Here is a 24,542-nt window from a genome sequence, read left to right on the forward strand (position 1 = left end):
GCGGGGCAGAGCTGCAGGAAGGGAGCTCGAGGTGTTGAAATTTACTGACATCATACGTTGCAGCAAATGCAGTCTCTATTGAATTTAACTAAACCGAATTTTATTTTAAGTCTAGTGTTACATATACACAAATATACAATATTCTCTGAAAAATGGCTCACTTTTTTATTTACTTCAGTTGCATACATCTGCTAATAATAAATTTATTAAACTGTTTTTTGTACATCTAACATGATTTGTGTGTCTTTTTTAATGCCCTGAATAAAAGCAAACACCAGTCTCGTACCTGAGCTGAGCAGCGAACCCACAATTCTGGTGTTTTGCAGCAGACACACACCACTGCGCTATTCAACCACACATGCTTTAATCACATAAATGTAATGCCCCCATCAGCGTCAGCATCACTGAGAGATTGATACTACACGAATTAATCACACTCACTCTTACAATCTTCAATCTAGTCATTAAGCTACTTGTTTAAATGAAGTTTATTATAAGCAGTGGGATCACATTTTATTTTAAACTTCACGATTATAATTATGCCATACTGCAAGTCTTACTATACTATAGAATATTATTATCTATACGTAACATTATTTCTTAAATCTGACCGACATTTATTCCTTTTTTTATTCAGTGTCCACAAATATGATACATACAAATCATCTCAATTTAAGTAAACAGAAGTGCAGTGATTCTTTTGGGGTAGTAGCTACAGTTTTCTGATAACAATACCTTACACTGAGTGTGAGTCAGCTAGCTGTGTCTAGCTGTGTAGATACAACAATGACAAGTGTGAGAGGATAGCACAAAAAAATAGAAAATATGAAAATACAGAAACAACATAAACCTTAAAACAAGCGCATACATGTCTTTTCTGGGCTCAAAATGATTTAGTACAAATGTATCAGATGTATGTCACATTTTTTTGAGACACTGCAAGTTATTGACAGACAGACAGACAGACAGACAGACAGACAGACAGACAGATAGACAGATAGATAGATAGATAGATAGATAGATAGATAGATAGATAGATAGATAGATAGATAGATTTACTTTATTGATCCCATGAGGGAAATTCTTAAGATACTGATTTATGGATGAAATACACAAAATACTCAGAAACACACAGGAAAACACCAAAAAAAAATAAAATTATCAAAGAACATTGTGTCATGTGGTTTGTGCTGCTCTTTGCTGTAATACATGTTTACTGAGAATTGAAGGGTGTGTCCCGAACAGCAAATGCACACAAGTTAGGATAGTTGTACGCAGCTTAGAATGAGGACTGCACAGACAATGGGAGAAAGCTAACTCTAGCTAGCTAGTGATCAAAACTATTATGCCTTGCTAAAAGATACTGATTCATGGATGAAATACAAAAAACACACAGAAACATTCAGGGAAAACGCTTGAAGGCAAAACCAGAGAGAATTAGGAGAGGCTTCTTCCCGCAGGACATTCGGACTCTGAAACCGAAGAAGAACACCTAGATCCCGGACTACTCTGCCTGCCTCATAATTTGCTCATCGGACTATTGGCACAGCACATTAAGTCACTTAATACACAGTCACTATAACTCAGGACTGGTACACTATTGCACATGACACTAACTTTAACTGGGGGTGGTGGTAGCTCAAGTGGTTAAGGCTCTGGGTCATTGACCGGAAGATCAGGGTTCAAGCCCCAACACTGCCAAGCTGCCACTGTTGGGCCCATGAGCAAGGCCCCCAACCCACCCTGCTCCAGGAATGCTGCATCATGGCAGACCCTATACTTTGACCCCAAAACCCAAGGATGTGATATATCTGAAGAAAGAATTTCACTGTGCAGTAATGTATATGTCACAAATAAAGATAACTTTGAACATTCTGCCTATTCCATTCATATCTACTCTATTTTTTTATTTTTATATATTGCATGATTGATAGTCTATTTTATATTATATTTTGTATTATATTCTGATACTCTTTTTATACTTTTTTATTCTTTTCATTTTAGATTCTTCTTTTCTTCTAGTGAATTTCTCATATTTTTATATTCTAGTTTTACATTTTATTTAAATTGTATTTCTTATATTTTTAAGTATTTAAGTGCATTGTTATTTCCATTATAGGACAGTCGTAAAAACATTTCACTACACGTCGTATTGTATAATTGTGTATGTGACAAATAAAATTAGAATTTGAAACACACAGGAAAACACTAAACAAAACGAATTACTACTTTGCAACTGGGTAATGATGCAATTACCACATGGCTAAAACTGCTGACTATTTTTCTCAAACTGTCTATTAAATTGAAGAATACAGAAATTTTTCTCTCACTGATTATATTTTCGATTTCCTCCCTGCCTGGCTGCCCGTCACATGCAGTTGGACTTCTTTCATGACTAAGTCTGGTGTAGAGATGAGATTTGACATTTCAATAGTGTAGTCAGGCATCAGAACGCTCAGCTGAAATCATTGATCTTGAAACTGAAACCATGGCCACTGAAAGCTCGCTCTACTCAGCAGAGTCCACCTCATGCCCTGAGATTCGATTCTCCCTCCTGCTCCTCACCCAAGAAGCGTCATGTCTGAGAAACCGAGAGCTGAAGTGCAATGTTTGACTTGAGCAGCAATCAGAAAGCAATCTGAATCCTTTTCCACTACTGCAGCACCCCTCAAATGCAAATATCTAAATTCCTCATTAGTTTTATTGTAATTAACGAGTAATGTGCAGTAGTTACTGTATTACATGCATTAAGATAAATGTAAATTAGGGCTGTCACAAATAAAAAAATCTCATGCAACTGAAACATACCGTATAAACATTTTCAATGTTTATACACTATACTGCCAAAAGTTTTGGGACACCTCTCCAAATTATTGAATTCAGGTGTTGTTTTTCAGGGGTTGGGCTCGGCCCCCTAGTTCCAGTGAAAGGAAATCTTAATGCTTCCAAGACATTTTGGACAATTTCATGCTCCCAACTTAGTGGGAACAGTTTGGGGATGACCCCTTCCTGTTCCAACATGACTGTACACCAGTGCACAAAGCAAGGTCCATAAAGACATGGTTGAGCGAGTCTGATGTGGAGAAACTTCACTGGCCTGCACAGAGTCCTGACCTCAACCTGACAGAACACATTTGGCATGAATTAGAGTGGAGACTGCAAACCAGACCGTCTCGTCCAACACTAACCTCACAAATGCACTTCTAGAGGTATGGTCAAAAATTCCCATAAACCTTGTGGAAAGCTTTCCCAGAAGAGTTGAAGCTGTTATAGTTTCCAAGGATGGCCCAACTCTATATTAAATTCAACCCCCTCTCAAAAAAGGCTACTGCAATGCAAACACACTTTTCTTTTCAGTATTTTATTAACACCCCTACTCCTGCATTCCACATTTGGCACTAAAATTGAGACCTGCATGGCTGTCGAGTTCAAAACTAAAAAGCTGATAGATCAGTATAGGACAAATCCACATTTTCATTTCTTGTTGCTTTCGCTTGTGCAGCAGGTACCTCACTGCTCCCCCATTCCATCCTAAACTCAGGTCAGAGTGGAGCAGGTTTCCTCCAGGTTCTCGCGTCTTCTGCCACTGTCCAAAAAGCATGCTTGGAAATGGATTGAAAGTGGATTGACTACTCTTTATTGCCCCCAGGGTGTTAGTATGTGTGTGTGTGTGTGTGTGTATTTGGCAGCATGTGATAGACTGGGGTCCTATCCAGTGTGCATTCCTGCCTCGTGCCTGGTGGCTCTGGATGAATGAATGTTCTACTAAAGCACTGATCCAAACAAAACAGCAGAGGAAGCATTAAGAAACCTCACTTTTACTTCTCTATTTTATGACCAACGGCAGTGAACAGGGTTTGGCCTTCTATAGCCTTTATTCATTCTCCTATATGCCTATATCATTCTCATTCTTCTCTGTAATGGAAACAGTGCATATTAAAAATCCAGACGAAGCTCAGAAAGTGCATTAAAGAGCAAACAGCTCAGTCAGTCTGGACCATCAACAGACCCATTAGACATTAGTAACACAGTTCATATGTGCCCATTTGTTCTGAAGATCTTTTGTCTGAGGGCAGTGAGGTCTACACACACACACACACACACACACACAGAGCATTAATCCCCCTCGCATTAAGCAAGGCTAATCTGAGCCAGAGGCCAGCTCAGCTCCCAGAGAGCACTCAGTGTCTCCCAGACACACCCGCTGTCATGTGGGGCAACCTTCACAAACTCGGGTATTTATCCCAGCATGCCATATACACACACACACACATGCATACACAGCACACACACAGCTCACACATAAAAAGCGCATACACAAAGGTTACTTCCATGAAGCTCTGTGTTCAAATGATGAGTTGAAAAAAAAAAACAAAGCCTGTCAGATTGCCAGAAGGAGAGAGAGAGAGAGAGAGAGAGAGAGAGAGAGAGAGAGAGAGAGAGAGAGAAAGAGATGGATACCCGTCCTCCTACCTGTATTATAATGCATTTGGGACAGCCCATGTGATTAGTACACTGCTTTCACCATCACCAACAACAGCTGTGTGATTTCCTCATTCATCAGCGACTCAATATTCTCTCCAATGCATTTTAAATATAGAGGAAGGCAAACATAACCTTTTCTTCAAAGCCCCAGAGCCACATCACCCATATCTAATCAACCCTGCTGATCATGAGAAAAGCGAAGAAAGCGATTAATCAGTACAAATAGCACACAGTCGCTCACTTCCGTTATATAAGCACACAACACTCAGTGACACTGAACAGAAAAGTCAGGAGTAGAAGGTGAATTGTTCGACCTACAAAATCATGAAGCTTCAGAATCTGAAATGTAAGTAGAACTCACATGACCGAGCCTGAGTGCACTATTTCAACAGCCATAAAGCAGTGTGTATTGCTGCTTATACACTCTGTATTAACACTGTTCCTGTTTGACTAATAAAGTATTCAGCCAATTACACATGAATATCCACAGTACACATAAACCCCTGGTCACAGAAATTAATTTCTCAATTAGCTAAATTATATACAATAATGTGGATTTAAAAAATAATGAACTTAAGTGAATTCAATGAAAAATGTAAACTGTATTATTGTGTATTTTGATCATACACTATATTGCCAAAAGTTTTGGGACACCCCTCCAAATCATTGACTTCAGGTGTTGTTTTTCAGGGGTTAGGTTTGGCCACTTAATTCCAGTCAAATGAACTCTTAATGCTTCAGCATACCAGGAGATTTTGGACAATTTCATGCTCCCAACTTTGTGGGAACAGTTTTCCAACATGACTGCACACCAGTGCACAAAGCAAGGTCCTGACCTCAACCTGATAGAACACCTTTTGGATGAATTAGAGTGGAGACTGTGAGCCAGGCCTTCTCGTCCAACATCAGCGTCTGACCTCACAAATGTGCTTCTAGAGGAATTGTCCAAAAATTCCCATAAACACACTCCTAAACCTTGTGGAAAGCCTTCCCAGAAGAGTTGAAGCTGTTATAACTGCAAATGGTGGGCCAACTCCATATTACATTCGTGTGCATGTAAAGGCAGACGTCCCAGTTTTGGAATGGCTCACAGTCTCCGCTCTAATTCATCCCAAAGGTGTTCTATCAGGTTGAGGTCAGGACTCTGTGCAGGTCAGTCAAGTTCCTCCACACCAAACTCACTCATCCATGTCTTTATGGACCTTGCTTTGTGCACTGGTGTACAGTCATGTTGGAACAGGAAGGGGTCATCCCCAAACTGTTCCCACAAAGTTGGGAGCATGAAATTGTCCAAAATGTCTTGGTATGCTGAAGCATTAAGAGTTCCTTTCACTGGAACTAAGGGGCCGAGCTCAACCTAACAAACATATTGATTAATCACTTTTATATCTAGTAAATGAAAATCTACAAACTGATTTCTTTGTCTTAATGCATAATGTCAAAACTGCTGACTTGCTCCTGTGGCTTTGAATTCCTCAACCCTGATTTCCTTATTGTTTTTTGTTTTGCTGTGATAGTTTTACTGCATTTTCCTAAATGCAGGGCTTCAGCAGTAAATCTTGTAAAGTAAAAAAATCTTAGGGTGGTTTAATGGAAATACTTTTAAATTTTACAGAGACAGTCATTTTATTTTTACGCCGTTACATTCGGCTGTTTCACCACCACAGTTTTCTTGTATGCTTTCATCGTTTTCTTTTATTTTTCTGAATGTGAATTTTTCAGAATTCATAGTACACAGTAATGGGCATGCCAGGCATTTCAATTCACCTTCAATTCATTCATTCATTCATTCATTCATTCATTCATTCATTCAGTGCAGAGCTTTATTTCAGTGCTTTCTCACTGCTGCTAAGTAAAAATAAGATCAAATAAAGTTTATTAGCTCAACAACATAAGCTTAGCCTGCAGAAAACTACCGTCTGTGCTCCGGGTTTAAAAAGATTATTTATTAAAGCAGCGGCAGCTATAATGCTTCAGTGAATTTTTAATTCCACTTGTCCGGCACACCATCACTTCTCATTTCTACACAAAAAGAGCAAAAACAAAAGACACGATGACAGAAAGGCAGCTCAGGCTGTGTCATACAGAACAGAACAGCTAAAGATATTCTTGGCACTGAGTTAATCGACAACACAAACACAACACGCTTTAGAAAGCAGTGATCAGCCCTGGGAATTACTGCTCGCTCTCATTTTGTAATTCGAGCTGTGAAAATGACCAAAACATGTGCCGTAGCCAGTGACGCAGATGGTGTTTGAATAGCCGTCAAAAGACTTTCTCTTTACCACAATTTCACCAAAATAATCTCTTCCTAGCCCACAGTCTGCCTTAAGAAGCACCTTCTTCTGTACTCCAACAAATCCCTTCAGCTCAAGACCCCTTTTTTTCTTCCAATTTTCAATTTGTCTTATCAGTTTTCACCGAGATTTTTTTTCCTGCCACCTATACGTATTCCAAAAGGATAAGGACGTGCTGTTTAGTATGAAATTTGATTTTCTATTTAATATGCAGCACACACGAGACCCCTGATGCTAACAGAACCCGTGAACAGGATTTATTTGCGTGCACCTTATTTAAAGATTAAAGATTATAAGATTATTTAAAAGGTTTCCGTCTCAGCACCAATAATTATGAGTTAAGTAAACTAATAAGGGACCGTAGTCAAATTAAAGTGTGTTTTTTAAATGCATATTCACGGTGAACTCATATTTCTCATATACTGACACAAAAAGAACCAAAAATTTACAAACTTGAGGTGAACTCTGGGACAAATCGAATGAAACTGTGCATGAAAGTCCGAGGTTAAACTTGGATACAATTATGTGCACTTTGATGATGATCCCTTACCAGATACCAGCTGATTTTTTTAAAAAAGAAATACAGTGTAGATACAAATCTGCTTATAAGTTAATATAATGGTAAGGCACAAGGCAGTATTTGATAATATAGTGTTAGAACACCTCTATTTTTATATGAATACAAGTGGGAAAAACAATAACGTGGATGCGAGAGGCATGCTCTACTTTGGCGAGTCGATCAGTTGTTTGCTCCTGTTGTAGGTTTCCTCATTTTGCTCGACACACATCCCGAGAGATGCGTCTTCAACACAAAAATGCCAAAATCTGAATTCAGCAATATCTCTGCTCACATTTGTTTTGGAGCAGTGACTTAATTGGCGTATTAAGAATCCGTTTTTTCATTTTGTGCAGGAGAAAATGAAATTTCTAATTTAACACGGGGCCAAATTGATTCTTGTAGCATCTTCCATAGAGTTAATAGTTTTGCCTGAGCGTACAAAACACGGTGCCAAAACGATCCACAGGCAGATGGCCATTAATCGAGTGGAAGGGATGTTCGGCAATTCCGGGAACATGTGTTGGCTCCTGTCGATTCAAACAGTCCTCACAGCTGTTAAAGTCTTACAATCTCATCCATATATATACATATATTACAGAAACTCTGAGTGGAAACATCATTGAAGTTCAGTAACTTTTAAACCACTTGCTCTTAACTCTGTTCTTTAGGGGAGGTTTTTTATTTTTAATCCAGGTTCTCTTCCACAATCCATTAAAACAAATGTACACAGACTTCAGATCAGCACTGAAAGGCAGCCTGACACCAGTCTTCTCCCAGCCTTCTCTCACCTGCTGTGTTTCTAACCTATTTTTACTCTAGCATTACAAATCATGCTCCAGAGAGCAGCAGCAGCCACAGCTCGTGACCATAGATTTTGGTGGCGCAGGATGACATTAATAAAGACGTAGCCTCAAACTAAATTAAATCCAGACACTATCACATGTGACTAATGCTACAGGCTACTGTCTAGCGAATTTTTTAGAGTAATCCCAAAACATACACTCATCCAGCATCCGGCAGAATGGAGCTTTTATACAGTATGTACCTTTGTTCAGCTGTGTTTGATGCAGCTGGTGAGTTCCCATTGTCATTAATCAGGGTTGCCAGATATCTGCAAAACTACATATCAGAAACTAAAAAATTCTGCGGTTGGAAATAACACATTTTTTGACTTTCATAGAGCATACCCACTGCTAATGGAGGGACATTATCCACTCCATAGTCTCACTTTCCCTCTCCCAATCTTTCCATTATATCTTTCAATAGCAGTGATTCGGCTCTAGACACACTGCAATTACACTTGCCTTTATACACAGAAATGTATTAGATTTAATTCCAACTATTTGCCATAATAACAAGATCTTGGGAGCCACAGAATATTTGAATGTAAATTGGCAACCTCGTCATTAACTGTCCTGTCGGCTGTATGGGAACATGAGGCAGTGTGATCCCCATGACTGGCTAAAGGCATTCACTAAACTGGTCACTATTAGCTCGAGTTCCCATATCTGACCACTAGGTTAAATAAGAGCTCTACATGACCTAAACCCACTCTGTGAATCGAAAATCCTGAGAAGCTGCAAAGTGAGTAAGACACTAGTGCGAGTAAGACACAGAGCTTTAAGACACTAAGCACCATGGTGCTGCTTTATACGGAATTGAAATCCAGTTGAGAGGAGCAAAGACACGCTTGACTGGGTTAATGACATTCTAAAGCTTTCAGTTGTTCGCTGGCCCAATCGAAGCATGCTGATCCAACGATTCAATCCAGACGGATTCAGATTTTTCTGATGAAGAAACCACCATCTAATCAGCATGTTAAACCCTGCCTTGTTCGTGATATCGACTCCTGGACCACAGCACCAGCAAAATCCAAAACACTCCCTTGGCTAGTTTCTCCCTGTTCTAAACCTGCTGACTTCCAAGGTCACGCAAGACAAATAATACATGAAAAAAACAACCTTCCAAGGTTACACACAGCCTCCATTATTATTATCGAACTGCACATGGTTCAGCTCGTTGGTTTTATTTTGGAGCCAGCAGACACAAATCACCAGCTGTTGCTTAAAAATGAATATGGCCTCCAGCCTTCACATCACACCATACATCATGTGAGTGTACCTTATTATATTTCGCATGGCAGACCTGTACTAGCTGTGTAACATTTCATTTCAAACTACTTACAATAATTAAACCCGTTTTCTCCATAAACAGCCCTAATGAGACTGAGTTTTCGGCACAGCATAATAATATAATTAAATATTTCACCTCCTTGTTGAAAAATGTAGATGGGAATAAATGAGCATGGGAAAGGAGTTTTTACAGGGGTTTTTTTTTTTTCTTACTGCAAACCAATCGCATGCACACATTGTAGTAGATTTGTACTGGATAGAGCGGTCATTATAACAGCTTTGGAGTTATCACACGCTTTCTTTTTTGCTTTATTTCTTTTCTTAGTGAAGACGGTATTCCGATGACACGACCCACAGCAAATGCTCTCTTTAGAAGCTTGACAGGGGCATCAGTCATTGATCGATGAAAATGTTTCCCACAATCCATGGCTGAAAATGACTAAATACAGCTAAATAGCAACGCAAGAGGCTTCACCTGCCTGGAAAATCAGGAACATCTATCTGGGAGGAAAAGACACTATCTGAATGCACTAGTAGTTTATTGATGTTGGGCTTTTTTTTCATGTGAGGAGGAAGAGAATCAATGGCATTACTGAAAAATGAAGGAAATAAAATCAAAGTACTACATGTAAAAAGATGGAATGTTATCTGTAAAACGAATCCTCTTCAAAGAGGACTGATGGTGCTTTGCTTTCAATGCATTATTGAAGGATCTTTTTTTGTATTTCAGATTCTTTTCTCTAGTTAGTTTAAAATGTGCCATGGCATGATTTACCAACAACTGTTTTTGCAACAAGGCACAAACAGGCAAACATCCATCATCCATCCATTTTCTGTACTGCTTATCCTACAGGGATATCCAGGGTCACAGGGAACCTGGAGTCTATCCCAGGGGAGTCCTGGACAGGGTGCAATTCCATCTCAAGGTACAATCACACACACACACACACACACACACACACTACAGACAATTTAGAGATGATAATCAGTCTACATTTCTTTGGACTGGGGGAGGAAGCCTGGAGTACCTGGAGGAAAACCCTGAAGCCCAGGGAGAAAATGCAACCTCCATGCACACAGGGCAGAGGTGAAAATCGAACCCCTGAGTCTGGAGGTGTGAAGCAAACACGCTAACCACTAAGCCACCATAGCCCTAACTGGCAAATACACATTATTAAAAAAAAAAAAGAGAGACACTCGTGTCTCTCATTTGTGTTCCCAAGACTAAAACATATTTACTTAATTACACATGAAGGAATATTTCAAACAGTCTTCTAATCATCATTCAGGGAGAAATGCATTGCATTTGTTCAAGACTTGGTTTCAAAACAAGGGAAATGGTGTAAAACTAGCAGCAATCAAGTTTTATTACATATTTCTGCTAAAGACAAAATGTATACAAACCGAAGGCATCTCCAGAGGGAAGTCACACACGCAACCAGTATCAGAGTTGCCAGAGTTTTAATGCCAAACTGGACTAGTTTTGGAAAAAGGTTACAGGGGAAAAAAAGCAAGGCTGCAGGTGATAGTCTGCCAAGATCTTGTTTTAAAACGAAAAATCTGAATTAAAACTAAATCACAAATGTGCAAAAACATAAGGTACGGCAAAGAAAGAGAAAGTGTAGAGCATCTAGAGTATAAATAAGTATATTTCTGTTATAAAAATAGATTTCAACGATTGAGAGAAGGAAATGGGGATAATGAAGTGGATAAATCAGAAGATGCCTAAACAAAAAAAAAGGTGTAATGCAAATCAACTTGTTTCCCACAAAAAAATATGAAGAATAATGAACATATGAACATATTTCCCTTTTCAAACACAAAGGTTTTTATTTTTGTGTCAAGGTTATTTTATGCAGTTTTTCAGATGTAGTTCAAAATGTTGCTAAAATCTGCCAATCCTTCCCAGCACTTTCTAAAAATACTCAGCATCAAAAATTCAACGTGGATGAGCTGTGAAGCTCCCACTCCTCTGTCCTCCGCAGGACTAGACTGGTTATCTCGGCTAGGCCACATGGCTACAGGTTATAGAAGCAGCGCTGGGAGGGAAATTTTCCATCTTTGCTCATCTGCCCAGAAGGTCCATCCACAAGCAAGAGCTCATTTCAATACATCGACAGCAGCAAGAGAACTACAGATTTTCTCAAGGGAAATTTGATGGAGCATCACCTCATGAACCTTCCAAGATGAAATTCCTAGGAATGTTTGCCAGTGGGACCGCGCAGAAAGCACACAACCTCTACAAACACCCTGCGGTACAGCCAGCCATGTCGCCTGCCCTCCAGACGCATAATTATGGGCTGCCATGCCACAGGAGCGCAGACAAGAAATCAATGTGGACTAGAATTGAAAGGTAAACATGAGGAAAAAGAGGGCTTTCAGTCTTGATTTCTCCGAGGGCCACATGCAAATTGAACCTGATCTCAGATTAAAAAGGAAAGGAATGTGCAAGATAAAGGCTTGAGGAGCATTCAGGAAGCGTCCCAATGTCACAGGGTTGACATTTAATGCACTGTCGGAAAAGTAGTGAAATAAAATCATTGCTTGTGTATTTCCTGACTATGCAGGAGAATGGATTTTCCTCCAGGAGCAGAGTTTGACTCGATACTAAATCAACATTTTTTTCCCTTAAACAGCTATAATATTGGACAATAAATGTGTATAATGCGCAGAATAGGAGGACGTTGCTTGAAAATATCATAAAATATCGTTCTTAACTTGTATATTGTCCCCTAACTGCATGAATTCCATCGGGAATATTTATATTCAGACTTGTTTACTCCTATTCGTCTATTCACCGGATTGATTTATTGATCTGTCCTTTGCTCTACAGACAGGAGACAAGTAAAAAAAAAAAAAATAATAATAATAAAGAAACGTGTTTCATTGGGAATAAAACGTCCGCACTGGAATGAATGTTATTAACAAGCAGATCAACACTTGCTCATTGAATGATTGCAGGATCAATATACTGGTCAATGGTGGTATAATGTACATACCGAGCCAAGAATTACATAATAAAGACTCATTTCTCAAATTTGTCTCACAAATTTAGCTCAGTGTATTGTTAATATACAGCACATTTGAAATGAAAATGAAAAATACTCTCTCATGAATCTACATTCATCTATTATTAAGTTTTTTGTTTCCCAGGAAATCCATACTCACTGATAAGACTGAATAATGACATATCATCTGAAGCCCTACTAAAAAACATATCATGTGTAATATCAAGATTTTTTTTTTCAGTTACTTGGTCTATTCAGGGAAGCATGATAGCTTAATATTAAGTGCTGTGTGAGCAGAGTTTGCTTGTTTTCTCCATACTTCAGGAGTTTCCTCTGGGTAATAGTCCAAGGATATGGGTTGTAGACTATTCAGCATCTCTAAATTGTCTGTAGTGAGTGTGTGATTGTGTACTGTGATGGGCTGGGAGCCTGTCCAGCATATCCCCTGCCTTGTGCCTCAAATTCACTGGGATAGATTCCAGGCTTGCCATGTGTCCTATGGATATATCCTATTGATGGTCTATTCATGAGTCAACTATAAGCTTGAAGAGTCCACTACATGTGCAAAACTACATATTCCGTGCTTCCCGAGCACACAAGTTCAATACAGTAAATAGACAAAAGGTATTACACCTAACCCTTGGTTCACAGTGATACAGAAACTACAAGCATTATACTTGATAACTATAAGGTTGATGAAAAATCTCTACAGACACATGGTATGGACAGTCTTAAAGCTGATAAAGAACAGAACATGTGTAATTTTATAAAGTAAGTCCACTTGGGGCTACTTTACTGCCATGTGGTCATTTGTCGAAGGAAGTACTGTACAATCTCTCTCTCTCTCATACATCCATTTTTAAACAAATCCAAGGATGTAATTTTGTTTCTGGACTTCTTGTGATACCTGAAATTGAGTGTAGTTACAACAATCGTTTCTTACAAATTTTGATGGGATGCCATTGGCTCTTCCTTCCTTTCGTTCTCTGATCTTGCCTGATTCATCCTGCCCCTTCTTCTGCACTTGTGGCTCACTTTCTGATGGACTATCTATCTGTTTTCTGTAACGATTATCCTACAAAGGGTCGCGGTCAACCTGGAGTCTACTCTTTGTGGACTTGGGACACAAGGTAGGGGACACCAAGAACAGAGTGTTAATCCATCACAGGGCACTATCTCACACACACACAGATCCAATTTTATGCTGCCAATCAGCCTACAAGGCATGTTTTTGGACTGGGGGAGGAAACCAGAATAACCAGAGGAAACCCCGAAGCACAGGAAGAACATACAAACACAGCACAAAATACAGGCAGGGAAGTCTTATGCTTGTTCACTGGACCTGTATAATGCAGACTTTTTCCTGCACTGCTGCTGTAAGCATAAAGACCATGATGCAGTTAACGAACATCCTTTCAATTCACTTACAACCATCTGACGTTACAGTACACAGCTGTATAAGAGTAATGATTTATAATCCTACTGTCCGGTGTCACTCAGAGCCTGATTGAGCGGTTCGTCCCAAGGTTTTTGTCGTCTATTTTCTTGCTACTGTCACATCTGGGCCGACCTGAATATAAATCTACATCTGGATTAGTGCAAAACTGCTTTGTGACTATATGTACTGTTAAAAGAAAAAAAATAATAATAACACTGTAAAACTCCTTTAAGGAATCTACTATAAAAGATGCAGCAGGGTTTCATTTGATCAGTGGTCAAATCCTCTAGAATATAAACAGTGAAATAATATGATTTGTCCATAAAAGCATGTGGGAATCAGACGCTTAGTGCTGATTGAGATCTTATTTGCAAAGGGCGGGTCTAAGCCCTACTGTACATCTGCACCACATAACCCTTCCTAAATAATTTCTTACTGCGACATCAGCATCCTGTGCACTGGCAGGGCAGGAAAAGACATCAACACCCGCTATAGAGCTTTAGAAAAAAAACAAATAAATACAAAAAACTTAGATGCGGTGTGTAAAAGCGATGTTTTTCCTCCCTCCTAACGCAATGCTGTTGTGTACCTGCGTGTTTAACATCAGCAGCAATCAGAATGAGGAAAAGCGACGGATGCTCCATCGGAACACACACACACACACACACACACACACACACACACGGAGATCTACGTAACGAGATACATGTCAAGGATGTGTATTTTGGAAGGATTTCCGATTCATGGTGAATGGCGATCACACCGGTTCCTACACTGAGATCAAATCCAGAGGGCTGTAGACGCCATTCAAAGCCAGTGGTCATCAAAGATAATAATAAAAAAAAACCCATCAAGATTCCTGCCTCCTTCTAGCAATCTTCACTTAAATCTCAATCAAAGCCGCTGTACATGAATGCTTTCCCAGTAACTGACCCTCGATCACGCGCAGAAACGGAAAGTTTGCCCTCATTATGTTTGAACCTCTTTGCATTATTATTATTTATTTCAACATCCGTGGCAGTAGAAAGTTATGATAATGCTGAATATTTCAGGCCCGGAACTCATCTGCATTACAGTGCCCTTGCTGTGGAAATAAAGTAGGAGCTGCACTACCCAGGATTCTCCCTTTTGTTTACATCATCAGCTACATGACCGCTGCCAAACCTGCGACTCTGTAACAGCTGCTAATTTAAACTAATCCACATCCGCGCGCGCGCACACACACACACACACACAGAGAGAGAGAGAGAGTGGACATCATGTTTCCCCGTTTTTTTTTCACAGGTTCCTCTTTGTGCACGCGCTGTTCTTCAAACATAAACACACACACGCGCGCATGCACACACTCACAGATGAAGCTCAAACAACACACTCGTATATTCAGTAGCATCTCTCACCTGTGCTCGGCTTGCCTGTTATTTCAGCAGTGTAACGGAACACGAGCCCCGCCCGGCTCCACCATCTTCCTCCGTCTCTGCCTCGCGCACAGACTGACGGCTTGGTGGGCGGAGCAACGTGACGTCAGAATCTTCCCAATCAATCCATACGGAAAGAGATGTATGTACCCGGGGGGGGGGGTGTTCTGATTTTTAATACATGGATATTATACACATAAGTGCAGTGTACATGTTCTCAGTGATCTCATGTGGTACTTCTAAAAAGCTTTTAATAAAAGCCTGAAAACGGTTTATATAAATAATTGTTTTTGTTTTTTTAAGCATTGTATTTCTGTCATTATAATTCATGTTTATTTTACAAGTAAAAAAAAAAAAAGAGGAAAGCATCCCTGCTGAAACAAGGCTGTTCAGAACTATGCTAAGGTTATAGATGAGGTTTGTCATCTTTAAGTGTTTCCAGATCATCACTGCCATGCAAACAGATTTGGTCATTTGCTTTATTTTAATGCTTCCGTTGATATATATTGCATTGCCAAATGTTTTGGGACACCCCTCCAAATCAGGTGTTGTTTTTCAGGTGTTGAGTTCGGCCCCTTAGTTCCAGTGAAAGGAACTCTTAATGCTTCAGCATACCAAGACATTTTGGACAATTTCATGCTCCCAACTTTCTTCCTGTTCCAACATGACTGCACACCAGTGCACAAAGCAAGGTCCATATAGACATGGATGAGTGAGTTTGGTGTGGAGGAACTGCAGAGAGTCCTGACCTCAACCTGATAGAACACCTTTTGGATGAATTAGAGCGGAGACTGTGAGCCAGGCATTCTCGTCCAACATCAAGTGCCTGACCTCATAAATGTGCTTCTAGTGGAATGGTCAAAAAAAATTCCCAGAAACACACTCCTAATCCTTGTGGAAAGCCTTTTCAGAAGAGTTAAAGCTGTTATAGCTGTAAATGGTGGGCCAACTCCATATTACGTTCACGTGCATGTAAAGCAGTCTCCGCTCTAACTCATCACAAAGGTGGTCTATCGGGTTGAGGTCAGGACTCTGTGCAGGCTGGTCAAGTTCCTCCACACCAAACTCACTCATCCATGTCTTTATGGACCTTGCTTTGTGCACTGGTGTACAGTCATGTTGGAACAGGAAGGGGTCATCCCCAAACTGTTCCCACAATGTTGGGAGCATGAAATTGTCCAAAATGTCTTGGTATGCTGAAGCATTAAGAGATCCTTTCACTGGAAGGGGCCAAGCCCAGCCCCTGAATTCACACCTGAATTGGTGTCCCAAAACATTTGGCAATATAGTGTATATAATACTCTTGGAACTCTTATACTAACTTATGTGTTTAATGATATTATCATTGGAGGGTCAGATATAGAAAGATGTTCGTTGACAGAGAACCATGTAGGGATCCAAAGAGTCACATTTTCTTTGGTAGAATGCAACTTTGAATCCCAGCAATACCATTTTTTCACTAGACATTTAAGAAAACATCACTAACTACGATCTCCCAGTCTTTTAATTAGAACAACAGCTCCTGTGTACAGAGCCAGGGTATTTGCCGGCTTCGTCAGAGTGTATCCCACTGTCCTTTGATGCAATGTGAACAGACGCTGTCTCATAGGAAGACGTCTAAGCAACTCCACCCAACTGTTTATCATTTGTTGTTGAATGAGGGAAATAGCTAGTGTGTGGGAACTGGCAATGATTGTAAAAACTAATCAAGAAACTTGCTGCAACCATAACATTCTTCCTGCAGCTGGTCTTTTTATACCAGCATTAGCGGTTCCTTCTTGCATGATGAAGCCATGTGGAAATAAGAATCTCTTCATGCTTGACGTATATATTATGGTCTTGAGCGAGTTGCATGGATCTTCCATATGGTACCAAGCACAGAAAGCCTCTAAATACAGCCAGATGCATGCCTATTAACTCCTAAAAACATCAACTAGCCAATCAGAAGCTTTATTACATCGGTTTCTGGAATTTTCACTGTTTAAGAAGACAACGTTGTGCATGTTAAACCTCTGATAATTACCAAAATAAATGTAATCAGTTATTTTAACATGGCGTCTGATATGAACAGAGTAAATGGTCAAATTGACATATTGGAAAATGAAATATATAGTAGTGAAGTCTGAATATCTTTAGCCTCGGTCTACATAACGCTCAGCATCAACACTACATAAACAGCCAATTTAATCCTTCTACACACCTTAAAAGAGTGGACTTTTGATTTCTAACTTTTTAAATAATAGAAAGCTGGAAGATTCTGGCTGCAGTTGCCGAAACCTGAAGTTATTACAACACTTCAAATGCTGTGCACAGTGAACAAGGATGCAGGTCTGTTTTTCCAGAGAAACGTTTTTATTTCATGTGGTAGGTAACGGACGAAAACATTTACAGTGGATACAAGTCTTTTTAATCTACAAATAAATATAGAACACACAGACAAAACGCTAGATTCGTTAGCAACCTACAGTACCTTATGTAAACTTACCTAGAAATATGTGAGAAGGAACAAAAGCACTACAAAATGATTTCATTGCTTCTTCCCAAAGCTTGATGAAAAGAATGTATCTGCATAGATGCACCAGCGCCATTCAGTTCATGTTTTATAGGTTCTAGAAAAACAGGCAGTTAATACACGGATATGATGCAAGAAAGAACGGTAAGATGAAGGTATTTAAGACAACAGTAACGAAGGCTAGATTTATGGTCGAAGCCCTAAAAAGATAGGGTTAATAAAGAAGCGATTCTCAGAAACAGTAGGTTTTTTTCCTGATAACATAAAACTGTAAGATGGCTCTGGTTCAGCAGGTAGTTGGTTTAGTGGCAGAACTTGTTCAAAATGTGTGGAAGGAAAAACTAGGAGGAAGATTTTTCTCCTTTTTTTTGTGCCACTTTGGACCATGGAAGCAGAAAAGAAAAAACATCACAAAGGCATGTTTGTTTCCAATAATCTCCAAACAAGTAACAGAAATGGCAGCTTACTTTACAAGAAATATGACTATGTAACGGACATGTAACAAGACTCGGTTCAGGTTAATACAAGTACATCTTACCACAGTGTGAAGGACCTGTATAGGAGTCAGTATTTGTAGGTAGCCTTTAGTGTAACTGCAAACTGATTATACACTCACTGAGCGCTTTATTAGGAACACGTGTGCAACTGGTCATTCACGCAACTATCCAAACTAATAAATACTGCAGCAGTACAATGAATAAAATCCCACAGATACATGACAAGAGCTTCAGTTAATATTCACTTAATCTACCATCAGAACGGAGGTAATAATACGTTCATAGTGATTTGGTTGCTGGTGCCTGGTGGGTTGGTTTAAGTAATTCAGAAACTACTGAGATGTTCATTTAAGAAAGTCTCACAGAATGGTCTGGAAAAACAAAAAACATCCAGTGAGCAGCAGTTCTGTGAGTGGAGAAGCCTAGTCAATGAGAGAAGATGGAGATGATAAATAGACTGGTTTGAGCTGACAGGAAGGCCATGGTAACTTAAATAACCACTCTTTACAACTATGATGATCTGAAATGCATCCCAGAACAAGCAACACATCAAACCACGAGAGAGATGTGCTCCAAATGCAACTCCGGTCAGCCAAGTACAGGAACCCCAAGCTACAGCTACGGGACTGGAAAACAAACAGACAACAGTTTTCCTGATCTTCAACTGTCCAGATTCCACAGAAGTGTCACTCACTGGAAGGTTTTTGTTTTCCGCGTCATTCCATGTAAACCCTAGCGACTATTTTCAGGGGATCAGCGGTTTTGGAAATACTCAAACCATCAACCATGATGCAGTTACGAAGATCAGTAAGATGATCACTGAGATTTCCCCCTGCTTCTGAAATTGTTAATAAATATTAAATGAAGCTCCTAATCTGTATGTAGTTTATTGCATTGTGCTTCTGCCTCATGATTGGCTGATTGAACTGGGTCCTAATAAAGTGAGGGCATTAAAAGCATCCTTTAGCAACTAGAGAATAATCCTGTATAACTTCTTATTACTAAAACCCATTTTTTATTGTCCTAGCAGGAACGGTATCTAGGTTCAGAGAACAGAACCAAGAATTATATGATTATATATCTTGTCATAATGTCTACCTTTCAATGCATTTGGTTGTAGAGTGAAGGAAGAATGGGCTTTATTGCCAAGCTACTGCACCACAGAGCAACATGGTTCGAGAGAAACACTCCAGGCTGGGCAAAACAAAAAAAAACGAACCAACAGGAAAAAGGTAAATAGCCCTAGATAAAGTTAATTGATCGCTATACAAGTGTGGAAATGGAACACTTCATTTCGTATTGTCACTGTGCAACTGTGCAAATATCATTTCATAAGACAAACTGCACACTTTAATTTACACAAAAAAGGAAAACCCAGTCTAGTTTTTTTTTTTTTTTTTTAAAAGTTAAATTACAATGTCAGTTTGGATTCTCCAGACTATTATTTTCAATATCAGATGCAAGTAGTATCTGAAGAACAAACCTAAAAGGTGTTCTAGATATGTTAAAGAACTTAAATGTTTTATTGTCAATATAAATCTATTCTCTTGCTAGTAAATAGTTCCGATTATGTGTAAAAAGATTATAGAGTACATTTCAAAATGACAGAAGCTTATGCTTTCCTACAAACAAACCTATACAAATGTGCCATAAATCACGTCTGCTTTATAAGATTGTACTGCTGAAAAGTTGCTAAGAGGCCAGAAATGTCTAACGCACAGCTAGCTCGACCGTGACCGTCTAGAGCCGGTTTACACTGTGCCATTTCAGCGGTCTGCAAAGATTATACCATGTCACGCTGTACGAGATGATCCCGTTAACATCTTGGTCGAATTCTATGACGGACAGTGATAACGTGTTCTTCCTGTCAGTTTACACGATGAAGACCTGCGATTAAAGAAAATTACTAAGTTCTGCTTGCAGCATCAGTCAGTGTGATCCAGGCTTGCATAAACCGAAACAGTTTTTCAATGTGAGCTTGAGGTATTAACATTTTATTTTTGTCTGTAATCATGGTTTGTCATTACCGATGCTACTACTGTATTTGTACCTGTACAGCAAGTTTCCCACAATCCTTTGCTGCGCTCCTATCAGTGGATTTGTGTTAAGCCTTGTAGCAGCAGTCTTCAGTAACATTAACGCGGTTTCGTCTTCGCTCGCCATGGCAGCTGCCTGTGAGAACTTCACAATATACCATGACCGACCTCAACTCACTGTGCGAAGAGTTCCTGTATAATGTGCTATTTCTGTCTCCGACCGAACGACAAATCACACAGTGTAAACCTGGCTGAAGTGTTTAGTTTTAATAAATTGCGATATGAGTGAGCCTATCATGAAATTTATATCAATTCTTTGCATAAATATAGTAGTGTTAAAAGAGAAGCAGCATCTGTCAACCCGGGCCTGTTAAAGCCTTCTTTAGTGGCTGCAGAAAATTAGCACCATTCGACAAGTGTTCGACTTCAGCTTTGTAGCTTGTACTAATCACAACACCGTCCTCAGTGGGCAGACGAGTCAAGAAACGTGATTCCCCTTCATAATGAAGACTCAGGCTACATTAAAAAAAATATATATCACACTGTGCTTTAACACTGAGATTCTCCAGAAGCATGACACTTAACGGTTACGTGTAGGTGATCTTTATTCTTTATACAGTGTGATGAATGTGCCTCTATAAGATTATGTATTCGATTGTGAAGCCTGAGCTAATGCTATGCCTTTACATTAGAACACAAACACACCTACAATTTGCACAAGCACTACCCATTCCTGTTGTGTGATATTAAAAGTCTTAATAAATATTGATCCCAAATCGATCAGCCTACCGTGTTTTTAAAGGTTTCTGAGAAACTCTGTGATTGTGCTTACATCATTAACGGGTGCAAACTGCTCTGAAATTTGTTAAGATCTGTACAGTTCAGAGAACGAATAAACGGTAGAGCAAAAGTAACCAAAGCCTGCCTGCTCTTAATGGAACTGAAGGAAGTGGGACAGGATCAGTTTGAGCTCCAACATGTGCACCTAAGTCTCCTGACAGGAAGTGTACAACTGAAGGCAGCATCATGAAGACGTCCTGCACTCGTTTAAAATGTGCAAAAATAATAATAATAATAATAATAATAATAATAATAATAATAATAAACCCAAGAAAACCTATATATAAACAATATAAAAAGTTTCAAACTGAGCAAAAAAAAACAAACAAACAAACACAGACCTGAGATATCAAGTACCTGAACAAAAGCAGATACTGCAGACCAGCATTTCTCTGCCATGGCTCATCACTTGGTTTTCATCATGAAGGGGAATTCACTTGACAGTCTGGCCTTCTTCAGTTACGCAGGACTTGCATGGATGGTGCCAAAACTAAGTTGATCTATTGAACCTCACCCATTTCCATGTGGGTGAAGTATATCTTAAGCTACTGACCTATAACAGAGTCCAGCCACTTCCTGTATGCGTTGGCGAAACGGCCTTGTTCAGGGTTCCTGCAGCTGCTGAGGATGCGCGAGATGAAAGTGTGTTCAGAAGGGAGAGTGGGGCAGGGTGGCCCTCGCTTCAACCGTTTACTGTCCTGTGTGTAGCCTCCCTGCTTACTGCCCTCTTGTGTACAGTCAACGTCCATGGCCTGGAAGCTCCTGTCTTCATCACTAGGGTCTGGAGAGTCATTGAGGAGATTGTGGGCGTGGCCTGGAGATAGAGGACCCTGCTCTTGACTGTTATTCCGCCAGTGGTGCCACAGATAGAACACATGCCGTCTGTTCGGGACAAGAAATAAACGTGCATTTTTTTTTTTTTTTTTTGCATTATGCCATTATACAGGTTTCTTGCTATTTAAATGAAAAGGCTTTGGGGATTTAACAAAAAGCTTGGTGGTCTGAGAAAACCATGTGCACATAATGAAGGGAGAACCTTGTGATGGCCAGTACCTGATTACAAACTTTAATGATTAGACCTACACTACCGCTCAAAAGTTTGGGATCACTCAAAGATTTTATTGTTTTCCAAGAACACACACACAAAATTAGTTTAAATAGAAAACATAGCAGAAGAACAGGACATGCTGACATGAAATAATGATTTTGATGGAAATGATGAATGTTTTCTTCAAACTTTGCCTTCATCAAAAAAAAAAAAACAAACAAAAAAAAACACTTTTTGCAGCAGTTACAGCCTGGCCATTCTAGCGGTCAATTTTTCAAGATAATCTGATGAGATTTCACCCCATGCTTCCTGGAGGATCTCCCACAAGATGGACTGGCTGATGGATTCTTCCTCCGTAGCTGAAATCAACCTGAAATATGTATTTCATATCTGTTTGGCTATGGCAAGTAACCTACCAAATCATAAGAAAAGCAGAATTAAGTAGCAAGGTTTTTGAGATGTTTAGAAAGACAGCAGACAGTCAAAGCAAGGTGTCCTAAATAAAAACATTTCCAGATATTAAGCTCAACATCTACTTAACCTACCTAGAAAATGTAATGGATATAAGGAAACAGATTGTCTATGTATACACTGTATATGTACTTATGTAATATATACAGACAGCAGAACCAGAGTTATCACAGTAGCAACAACACTGTAAGTGCAAATTGACAGAAGAGGCTTTTAGACTGAAGAGGAATAAAACATTTTTCACCAAGCACCTGCTCTCCTCCCAAAGCCCCAGAGAGCAAGACAGAGAGAGAGAGAAAGAAAGACAGAATTCTCCTTAGTGACCTATGGTTCTGCAGCACAGGACCATCCATCACACTACAACACTGCACTATAAACACATCAGACCAGTCTAACAGAAGGCCAAGGACAACCTACTGGAGACAAAGTCACAGCGTTCATGCAGTGCACAGCACACACAGTGCTCAGGCACACTCCAGCAGCACAGCATGCAGCTGGAAAACACATCCTACCTCATCGCCAATCCAGATGGAGGTTAATAAACAGAGCCACTGAATGGAACTGTAGCTAATGTGCTATGCCACATAATTGGGACATATTTAGAAAATAAGACGAATCTTCCAATAAGACCTGAATGTGCAGATGGTGGACAAAGACAAAACCGATTGCCTTTGTCCTGAGTGATCTCTTCCAGAATGAACACAGAGAACAGGGAATTACTAAATGATTTAACATGTGTGAAAATGATTTAAACCATACACTGTGACTTTCACCATTAACAGATCACAACCCATTGATAGACCATGGGAGATTTTACAGTGACGAGCTGGACAGCACTCTACAAGACCATATTTTTTTCCTGTAATTTCTCACCTGTCCGTATCTCAACAGCACTCCAAGAACATGCAATAAAACATGTACACTGAGTGAAGAGTGGGATGCATTTCTAATTTACAGAGAGACCATTTAATCTTCTCAGTAATCTCCATGTTGTATTGACCTTGCAATCAATGAAATGATCTAAAAATATTCATATGTGAAAATAAATAAGCAAAAACATTTTAAGGTAAGGCAAAGAAAGGATTATTATTAGCACCATAACAGTGTGAGTGTATATATTTTATATATTTGGTGCACAAGGGTCAGCATGGGCACCCTGACTGGTCTGCAGCCCCATACACAACAAACTGTGATGCACTGTGTATTCTGTCACCTTTCTATCAGAACCAGCATTAACGTCTTCAGCAATCTGAGCAACAGTAGCTCGTCTGTTGGATCAGATCACACGGGCCAGCCTTCACTCCCCACGTGCATCAATGAGCCTTGGCCGCCCATGACCCTGTCACTGGTTCACCACTGTTCCTTCCTTGGACCACTTTTGATAGATACTGACCACTGCAGACCGGGAACACCCCACAAGAGCTGCAGTTTTGGAGATGCTCTGATCCAGTCGTCCAGCAATCACAATTTGGCCCTTGTCAAACTCGCTCAAATCCTTACGCTTGTCCATTTTTCCTGCTTCTAACACATCAACTTTGAGGACAAAATGTTCACTTGCTGCCTAATATATCCCAACACACTAACAGATGCAATGATGAGGAGATAATCAGTGTTATTCACTTCACCTGTCAGTGCTGATGTTATGATTTAATGTTATGGCTGATCGGTGTGTGTGTGTGTGTGTGTGTATATATTTATATTGTCATCACATTATCACATTTTTAACTGACCCATGTGCTGAAGCAAAAATAAATCATTAAAAAAATATCAGGTTGAGTTAAAGAGTTAATTTAAAATGATGGTT

General features: G+C 39.6%; 2 protein-coding genes across 4 annotated transcripts in view; both read right to left on the bottom strand.

Moving 5' to 3' along the window:
• The window catches only part of apba1a (amyloid beta (A4) precursor protein-binding, family A, member 1a), a 59,966-nt gene extending 44,562 nt beyond the window's left edge, over positions 1–15,404 (bottom strand). The window contains exon 1 of the mRNA XM_058375334.1: positions 15,317–15,404. The gene's annotated coding sequence lies outside the window, so the exon portion shown is untranslated. The remainder of the gene's footprint in view (positions 1–15,316) is intronic.
• ptar1 (protein prenyltransferase alpha subunit repeat containing 1) overlaps positions 1–24,542 on the bottom strand; it is a 35,353-nt gene that overhangs the window by 5,029 nt on the left and 5,782 nt on the right. The window contains exon 7 of one of the 3 annotated variants that reach the window (XM_058375344.1): positions 19,962–22,101. The exons of 1 other annotated variant lie outside the window; for it this stretch is intronic. In XM_058375344.1, the coding sequence (XP_058231327.1) occupies positions 21,765–22,101 (337 nt within the window). In that variant the 3' untranslated portion in view covers positions 19,962–21,764. One more of the 3 variants, XM_058375345.1, reaches the window with a different exon arrangement.

This window comes from Hemibagrus wyckioides, linkage group LG22, assembly GCF_019097595.1.
Source record: "Hemibagrus wyckioides isolate EC202008001 linkage group LG22, SWU_Hwy_1.0, whole genome shotgun sequence".
NCBI classification, from domain to species: Eukaryota; Metazoa; Chordata; class Actinopteri; order Siluriformes; family Bagridae; genus Hemibagrus; species Hemibagrus wyckioides.